The sequence below is a fragment of the Myodes glareolus genome, chromosome 3 (genome assembly GCF_982192425.1).
Source record: "Myodes glareolus chromosome 3, mMyoGla1.1, whole genome shotgun sequence".
NCBI classification, from domain to species: Eukaryota; Metazoa; Chordata; class Mammalia; order Rodentia; family Cricetidae; genus Myodes; species Myodes glareolus.
In genome coordinates, this window is record NC_142028.1 from 61,116,461 (window position 1) to 61,125,663 (window position 9,203).

Genomic DNA, 9,203 nt, shown 5'->3' on the forward strand with positions numbered 1-9,203 from the left:
TTTATTTATTTAAAAATATTTACTTTTTTAAAAAATAACTATTTCTTCTCTCTCCCAAGCCTACACTGTGATCCATTTAGAGGTCTTTTCCATCTGGATTTGTCTATATCTGTAATTACTTTTTGACCAGGAGTGCTTTTATTTATTTAGTTAGTTAGTTTTTCGATACAGGGTTTCTCTGTGTAGCTTAGGAGCCTGTCCTGGAACTAGCTCTTGTAGACCAGGCTGGCCTTGAACTCACAGAGATCCACCTGCCTCTGCCTCTCAAGTGCTGAGATTAAAGGCATATGTCACCACCGCCTGGCAGGTGTGCTTTTTTTTTAATGCTAAGTGGGCGTGGCTAAGACCAACTCCATGGCCCTTCTTGTTGGCTCCACCCAGTCCAACATGGTAGAGGCATGTTCACTGCCTCAGAGCCATGCATATTGCCCCAGCCCCAGGGTTGCAGTGGGTCTGTGTCACCATTAAACAATTTGTAACACACTGCTCACAGACCCTCCTTAAGTGCTCAGCCTCCTGAAAGGACCAGAACTATTCGTGCAAGTAGCATGTACCAAGAAGCTACTATTTTGAAATCATGAGGATTTTTTTAGTTTTTGTGTTTTTGTTTGTTTGTTTTTTTTTGTTTTGTTTTGCTTTGTTTTTGCTGTTATCTCAATCAGAAAGACCTCTCTTAAAGGAGCTGTGCTGCCCCTGCTCACCACCAGCAAACAGAATCCTTCCCCTCCCAAAAAAAATGCCAGCTACCAAGAAGTCATGCTAAACTCTGTTCTTTGTGTCTAGAATTCCTTTCCAAGCTTTCTCAGGTTTTATATGGACATAGTCAGCACCATACTGGTACACTAATCTGTTGTGGGAGGCTGTTTGCTCACTCCCAGCTGCCCAGACCCAAAAATAATCACACAGAAACTATATTAATTGCAATACTGTTTGGCCAGTAGCTTAAGCGTATTCTTAACTAGCTCTTATATCTTTTGTTTATTTGCTTGGTTTTTTTTTTTTTTTTTGAGACAGGATTTCGCTGTAGTTTTACAGCCTGTCCTGGAACTAGCTCTTGTAAACCAGGCTGGCCTCAAACTCACAGAGATCCAGCTGCGTCTGCCTCCCAAGTGCTGGGATTAAAGGTGTGCACCACCACCTCCTGGCTGCTCTTATATCTTAAATTAACCAATTTCTATTAGTCTGTGTATTGCCGTGTGGTTGTGGCCTACTAGTAAGGTTTTATCCAGCATTCAGAGTCTGTCTCCTGCGATGGTTACATGGCTTTTCTCTGACTCTGCCTACTCTCTCTCTCTATACATCTCCCAGCCTGACTATATTCTGTTAAGCCCTTGGTTCAAAGTAGCTTTTTTATTAACCAATGGCAATAAAACGTATTCACACCACACAGAGGGGAATCCCACATTAATGCTTCGTGACTACATAGAAAGCAGAAAATTTAGAAAGGAACTAGACAAAGTTAATAAGAAAAGTTATTTAGATGATGGAACAATGAAGTAAGTTGAGGGTAAAGCTGGTGTGGGGTGTCGAGGAGACTGTCCCCTAATACTTGGTGGCCTTGGAAGAGAAAAGTGAGAGATGGGAAGTTGGCTGGAGGATTTGAGGTGGTGCCATGGTTAACTAACAGAGGCCACTGAGGAAAAGGCATCAAACTAGAGGATGACCCCAAGTGCCTGAGTCCCCTTGATCAGGTTACAGCACTGTGGGAGGGGCTGGGATGTGCTAGAGGGAGCCAGGCAGGGAGAGGTGGGTGGCTCAGTCCAGGTCTGGAAGTCTAGTGGGAGGGGTGGATGAGGGGCTTTTTCAGCTCCAAAGAGGATTTCACTGGAAGGTTTCTCTAGGGCTAGCCTGGTGGGGAAAGGCTGAGAAGATGCGTGTCCAGGTCACTATCAAAGGTCACTATAAACGATTATCTAGTCCAAGTCCTGGATACTGGGCAGAGCAGTTTGGCCTGGATTGTAGATTCTGGGAACAACTTGGAGATGTATGGACATAGATCCTACCACTTCACCCATTCATGCATTCAGCTGTTGAGACATGGCCTCCTGTCATCCCAGCTGGATTTGAACTCACTATGTAACCAAGGATGATCTTGACCTTCTGGTCATCCTGTGTCCACTCTCAGGTGCTCAGATTAGAGGTGAACCTCTTTAGACGGAGGTTGCTTGTTTGTTTCCTGGCTGCTCAGACACAAAATAATTGTTGGGCCCTAAAGCCCCACCAAGGAGGAGGTCGTCCCAAGAGACACTCTCAGCACGGCTGATACAATACCAAGAGGAATTTTTATTCTGCCACGGCAGAGGTCCTTCAGCCTCGAGAGGAGAAGGACCCCGGCTTTGTCTACTACAGGTTCTTTTAAAGGAAAAATCACAGAATTAGGGAGGGGGTGGTACAGGGTACAGGGTGGTACAGAACACAGAATCAAAGGGAAAGTCCAGAAATCATTTGTCAACCATTTTGACTAGTTCATTTAACGGTTGGCTAACTCTAATTAATCAATGCTATGGTGATTAGGAACATCTGTGGGTCGTCTCACCCCAGTTCCAGGGCCCGGGTCTATAGAAGAAAAATTACAATGGGGGTGGAAAGTACGCAAAGCCCCAATACACGCGTGGTTAGAACCTGGGTCTTGGTTCACAAGGAGGGGGGTGTAGTAGTGCTAAGGCACCCCAAAGTCTTTCATAATCACAAAGAAACTGTTAATTAAAACACTGCTTGGGCAATATCTTAGGTTTTTTATTAACTAACTTTTACATCTTAAATTAACCCATTTCTATTATTTTATATTTTAACATGAGGAAATGTTAACTATAATATTGGAATGTCTACCTTGCTCTATTCTGTCCTGTCATAGGCCCAAGTAGCTTTTTTATTCATTAACCAATAAAAGCAGCACATATACAGAAAGACTTCCCACACCAAGCCTCGCTTACAAGTCTGGAGGTCAACTCAGGATTTTGCATATGCAGGGCAAATGGTCTACCAATTGAATTATATTCTCCAGCCCAAATTTAATTTATATTTTTGAGACAGAGTTCCTCTGTGTGTGCCCCTGGCTGTCTTGGAACTTGCTTTGTAGACCAGGATGGTCTCAAATTCACAGAGATATAGCCAGGCCGTGGTGGTGCACTCCTTTAATCCCAGTATTCAGGGAGGCAGAGGCAGGCAGATCTCTGTGGGTTCCAGGACAGGCTCCAAAGCTACAGAGAAAACCTGTCTCAAAGAAAAAAACAAGAAAAAAGAAAAGTAAACAATTTCTGGGTGGTGGTGGCACACACCTTTAATCCCAACACTTGGGAGGCAGAGACAGGAGGCTCTCTCTGAGTTCGAGGCCAGCCTGGTCTACAAGAGCTAGTTCCAGGACAGGCTCCAAAGCTACAGAGAAACCTTGTCTCGAAAAACAAAAAAACAAAAACAAAAACGGAAAAAAAGGGGGGGGAGGGGCCGCAACCACCACCAGACTAGGTCTTATTTGTTTTTTGAGACAGTGTTTCCTCTGTGTAGACCTGGCTGTCCTGAAACTTGCTCCATAGGCCACGCTGGCCTTGAATTCAGGAATCAGCCTATTTCTGCTTTCCAAACTCTGGGATTAAAGGCACACACCACCACACCTGTTTCCCTAAATTTTTTTCCAGATGTGGTCTCTCTAGATAGGGCAAGCTGACCTTGAACTCACCATGCAGCTGGAACTCCTGGCAACCCTTCTGCCTTAGCCTCCTGAGTGTTGGGGTGATTGGCATGAGCCCCCCTGTCTGGTGAGGTCTGCCTACTTTTCTCTTTACTGTGACATGGGAGTGGATGAACAGCACATTCCACAGATAGGTGTAATAGTACACACATGTGATCCCAGCACGTGTCAGGCCGGAGGATCAGAGCCAGCCTGGGTTATATAACAAGGCTGTCTCATTTGAAATGGCTTGGGGCTGGAGAAATGGTGTCTTAGTTACTTTTCTACTGCGATGAAACACTGTGACCAAGGCAAAGTGTAGCAGAGGAAATTTAATTCTTTATAGTTCCAGAGGCTTAGAGTTTATGAAGGAGACAGAGGTAGGTAGGTGACTGGCAGCTGAGAGTTCACATCTTGATCTGCAAGCAGCAAGCAGAGAGCTAACTGGGAGTGGGGTGAGACTTTTGAAACCTCAGAGCCCACCCTCAGGGACACATCTCCACCAAGGCAACACAGTTTCACCACCTGGGGACCCTGTCATCAAACACAAGCTTATGGGTCATTAAAACCCTCACAGATGGTTCAGCAGTTAAGAGCACTGACTGTTCTTCCAGAAGACTCAGGTTCTATTTCAAGCACCCATATGGTGGATCGCAGGCATCTCTAACTCCAGTGTCTGGGGATTCTATGCTGCCCTCTTCTGGCTTTTGAGGGCATTGGGCATGCACATAATGCTCACATATATGCAGGCAAAATATCCATACACATTAAAAAATAAAGTAAGATAAGCAGAAGGTATATGCAGATTGGAGGTGTCTTCAAGCAGCATGGGTGCAAGGGTGCATAGTATTGTGACTGTGTGACTTGGGTACATATGCTTTTGGGGGGATCTGCTGCCACATGCTTCCCAGTACTATGCGGGAGTCAGCGGAGGGTCTGTTGTGTGTGTGTGTGTGTATGTGTGAGAGAGAGTTGTCTGTGTGGGTGGCCCTGAGCTATACATCTGAGTTCTGTGAATCGTTGTGGCATCTGAACTATGTGGTTCTATACTAAGGGGTCTGGGAGAAGGCACAGGGTTGTCCTTAGTGCTGGCACTGGGTATCCATAACGGGCAGGCGGCATGGTCCTAAGCTGGAAGCCTTAGAGCCAGGCCTGAGTGGTGACTCCTAGGCTGTTGCCCCTGAGAGAATGACCTCTCTCTGAGTAATAATTAACTTGGCCCTGTGAGAAGGATTCAAACTGTGGAGGTGAAGGGGTGGAGCATTCTCAGCACAGGAGGAGGGCTGAAAGTCCTATAGGCAGCTGTGGGGTTATCATTTCCTCCTGCCCACCCTTCAGGTCAGTCACCCTGACCCAGGATAACCGGGTCAAAATATTTCACAAACACTGAGGCACAGACATTAACCAATCAAAACAGACCCTAGCCAGACTCTGAATGGAGCAGGGCTGGAGGCTGGAGCCTGACCAAGCACAGCCTAGGTGACTAGGACAATGGGAATGACTGTCCGAGTGGAGGGTCCCAGGACTGGGGCAGGGCAGAGGCACAATGGAAGGGAACTCAGGGACTCAGGACACAGTGATTTCAGACTTTAACAACTGCGGGTGACCATACCATAGTTAAACCTCTGCCTGCTTTGGCCTCTAAGTTGCTTTTGGGGGCAGCTCTGGCTGCTTTGTTCCCTGGTGCTGGGAGAGTAAAGGGCCAGTATCTCCTGTCAATTGCAGGAAGGGGGTACTCCGAGGGTCAAGAATTCTTGAAAGTAAAGTGGTCTTGTCTACTTTGGGAATGGGGCATTTCTGTGATTAGCTGCAATCCCAATATCTCCAAGGTAAGAGACAATCTCTAGGGGACAGTAACCTGAGAGGGGACAATGGAGGCTCTGGAGACAGGGACAGAAAGCCCCTCTGCTCAGGGAGAAGGATGTGAAGGTGGCAGAGGTGAGAAGAGGCTTTCTGGTGGCTTCTCATTCAGCTGTAAAACAAAGCTTATCCCTAGCATTGGCAGCGCTATCCTGCTCTAGGACATTAGGGAGCTGGCCTCTGGTTCCTTTCCAGGAGTTCCCTCTGGCAAGAGTAGGGCGCACCCTGGAGATTGGCTGGTCCCTTCTACAGGCAACTATGGTGTCAGCTGGTCATACCTTTTATTACAAAAATCAATAACTTAATTTAGTTCTATACAAAGTCAGGAGGAATTCTGGCTTGATGTATACAGCCTTATTCATACTCCCACCCCGGCCCTGGCCCAGAGACTTTGGGGGCCACCAAGGGCCTATTAGGCAGTTAGTAGTACATTGTGTCCAAGCCAAGGAAGTCCAAACGGGGGCTGTGGCTGAAGTGAGGGCTACTCCTGGGGAGTTGAGCTCCTCCCCTTCAGAAGCTCCGGACCCCACTCTGCAGGTCACCGCAGCAAAAGCATGTCTTCGAGCAGTTCAGTGATGTCAACATCTCCGATGATGGGGCGGAAAAAGAGGTCCACCAGCAGGCTGCAGGGGATGTTCTTGAGAGTAGAGGCCATGAGGAGGATCCGGGCCAGGCGGCCTTGGCTAACTGGGTACCAGGGCTCCAGGACTTCGCACAAGGCCCAGTGAGCCTCCTGTTGCAGGTGGGCGATGTGGCAGGAGGCATGGAGGCCTGGCACATCTGCGGTAGAGGGCGAAGAGGGCTGGTAAGCGGCTGCTCTGTGAAGGCTAGCCCAGGCTAGCCCAGAGGAAGAGAATGCTAGCAGCTCCCTCCCCTCACCTGCTGGGGTGCAATGCAGGGCCTCGCACATGCTCGTGCCCGCTAGGCAGGCCTTCTACAACTGGGCTCTACATTATGGCTCCTTTAATATGCTAGGCAAGAGTTGTACGGCTGAACTGCATTCCCAGCCCTTAAAGAGACCTAATTGTTTGGTGGTGCTGGGGATCGAATCCAGGACCTGTCGCTCAGGAAGCAATACTTTACTAATGAGTTCCACGCCTTGGCCCACTCTGTACCATCTCCTTCATTTTATTTTATTTTCATTTATCTATTTATTTTGGTTTTTCAAGACAGGGTTTCTCTGTAGCTTTGGAGCCTGTCCTGGAACTAGCTCTTGTAGCCCAGGCTGGCCTTGAACTCACAGAGACCTGTCTGCCTCTGCCTCCCAATCGCTGGGATGAAAGGCGTGCGCCACCACCGCCCTGCACCTCCTTCATTTTATTCATCCGTCCACTCCCAGACTGGAAGGAGATGATGCGGATAAGACGACTAAGATGTACGAATGACACTGGTGGCTCAGAGGTTAAGAGCACTTACTGCTATGGCAGAGAACCTGGGTCCGGCTCCTACCTCCATTGTGACTCACAACTGCTTATAACTCCAGTTCCTTCTACCCTCTTCTGGCTCCCGTGAGCTTCCACTCAAATGATGCATGTATATACAGGTAGAAAATCATACACATAAGATAATATATAAGTGAATCTTTTTCCTACTTTCTTGTTTGACACACAGTTTCTCTGTGTAGCTCTGGCTGTCCTGGAACTTGATGTGTAGACCAGGCTGGCCTTGAATTTGCAGAGATCTCCCTGCCTCTGTTTCTGAAGTACTGGGATTAAAGGTGTGGGCCACCAGTCTTTAAATCTTGAAAAAAAATACAAAATAAAGCCAGGCATGGTGGTACACACCTTTAATTCCAGCACTTAGGAGGCAGAGGCAGGTGGATCTTTGTGAGCTGTGAGTTCAAGGCCAGCCTGGTCTACAGAGCAAGTTCCAGGACAGCCAAAGCTATACAAAGAACCCCTGTATTGGAAAAAAATATACAAAACAAAACAGAACTAGGTCATCTGGATTTGAGTCCCAGCGTGGCCACTTGTTAGCTGAGTGACTTGGACAAGAAGTTTAATCTTTATGAGTGACCTTAGATGAGTAGTTTAATCTTTGTGCCTCAGTTTCTTCATCTGCCAAGTAGGGATAATGACAGTACCTGTCGCCCACGATTGTTATGAGTTTAACCAAACCAATATTTGTCAGACCCCTAGCCTGTGTCCTGACATATGGTAAATGCATGTGGCTGTCTGGTACTGTTGCTTCTGTTTGGCAGGATACTTTAACTTTCAAGGCTTGTCTCTTATCTTCTTCAAAGCTACAAAGAATATTTTCCCATGCCAGGCATAGTCTTAGTTTGAGGTCAACTTGCTCTGCATAGTGAGTTCTAGGCCAGCTAGAGCTACATGGCGAGACCCCGCCTCAGTTCTTGGCATCCTCCGGCCCCGCCACCCATCGCTCTTCTCCTGGTTCCATTTCCCAAGGAGTGATCATTCCCATTCTTTCATCTTTTTGCTCTGTGTGGCCTCTCTGAATCCACAGAAGATTTTAACCTTCTGAACCTCTGTGCAGCCTGTCCTTGGAAGATGTGGCTGCCACATGGCTGGGTCTACCCTACACCCTCTACCCTCCCACAGTTCCTGAGAGTCAGGGCAAATTTCTCAGGCGCGGCTGCAAAGACCAGTCTTTGCATTTGCTCGGCTTGCATTTCCAGCCCTGCTCTGCCACCTCTACCTTGCTGTGTGGCCTTCAGATAGTTGCTAACAAGGATACAAAGAGACAATGGATGTCAAGCCCCAAGAAGGTTCTTGCCCTGAATGGGTCCTATTCACTCCCACCTCACCAGTCAGGAGTGTCTGGAAACTCACCTGGGTTGAAAAGAATGGTTCCTTTCAAGTAGGCATACTCCTTGGGACCCAGTTCAAGGCTCCAGAAAGACTCCAGACAACGCTGGAGCCACCGCACAGCAGCCAGTGAGGGTTGTGGCCGGTCTGGTTTCTGGGTACCCTGGGTACTGCTGCTGGGTTCCTCCAGTAGGATTTGTTTAAGTATACTGGGCACGGGAGCCTCAGCCACCTCAAAGGTCACAGTATCTTGGGCCAACCCAAGCAGGAAGAGGGGGCCCCAGCAGCCCCCTAGCAGCCGCCGCTGATCCTCGTAGGGCAGGTGGCAGAAGGAAGGCAGGTTCCGGAGGAATGTCACTGTCTTGGCTAGGACATCCAGAGCCTCCCGGCAGGTGCGGTGTGGAGCACACAGGTGAACAGGCCGGTGCTGCTGGCACAGACAGTGGCTGCGAGACGCCGGTGCAATGGGCCTGGACCTGAGGCTGGGGCTCAGAAGTGCATACAGAATAGCTGGGCGGCCTGCAGAGCCCTGGCATGGGCAACCCCCAGACTGGCTGGAGTTCATGGTTGGTGTCTTGTTCCCGTTTCTTCCCAGCTATCTGGCCTTTCTGTACTGTGGGGCTATTTATATCCTCGATGGGCGGGAGGGGGGAATGGCCGCGCAACCTTGACTCCAGAAGTCATGTTCATTGAAAAAAAAAAACACATACACACACACAATGCATACACACACTGACCCTGGCAGGACTGGTGAGGAAATGGTGGGGGAGGGGCACTGGAGCTCCACGTGGCCTTGCTATCGCTTTAGTCAATGAAGTGGCCATTGCAGGGCATAGGGCCACCTACCTGCCTTTTATCGGATGACTCAAGTGTATAAACAAGGTCATTAACCCAGGCTGTCCCAGGGC

General features: G+C 48.4%; 1 protein-coding gene across 1 annotated transcript; it reads right to left on the reverse strand.

The window, feature by feature from the left end:
• Positions 1-5,791: 5,791 nt before the first annotated feature.
• On the reverse strand, positions 5,792-8,918 carry Nr0b2 (nuclear receptor subfamily 0 group B member 2). The gene is made up of 2 exons (XM_048434088.3): positions 8,320-8,918; positions 5,792-6,307 (listed from the first exon to the last, which is right to left on the reverse strand). The coding sequence occupies exons 1-2, from the start codon at positions 8,858-8,860 to the stop codon at positions 6,066-6,068; spliced, it is 783 nt and encodes a 260-aa protein (XP_048290045.1). The 5' UTR covers positions 8,861-8,918; the 3' UTR covers positions 5,792-6,065.
• Positions 8,919-9,203: the final 285 nt, after the last annotated feature.

What these genes read in the sequence shown, in the direction of transcription:
- Nr0b2 (XM_048434088.3), bottom strand. Translation starts at nt 8,860, where the DNA reads ATGAACTCCAGCCAGTCTGGGGGTTGCCCATGCCAGGGCTCTGCAGGC. An exon ending in AACCATTCTTTTCAACCCAG is followed by an intron (nt 6,308 to 8,319) that starts GTGAGTTTCCAG and finishes CCTCTACCGCAG; the next exon opens with ATGTGCCAGGCCTCCATGCC.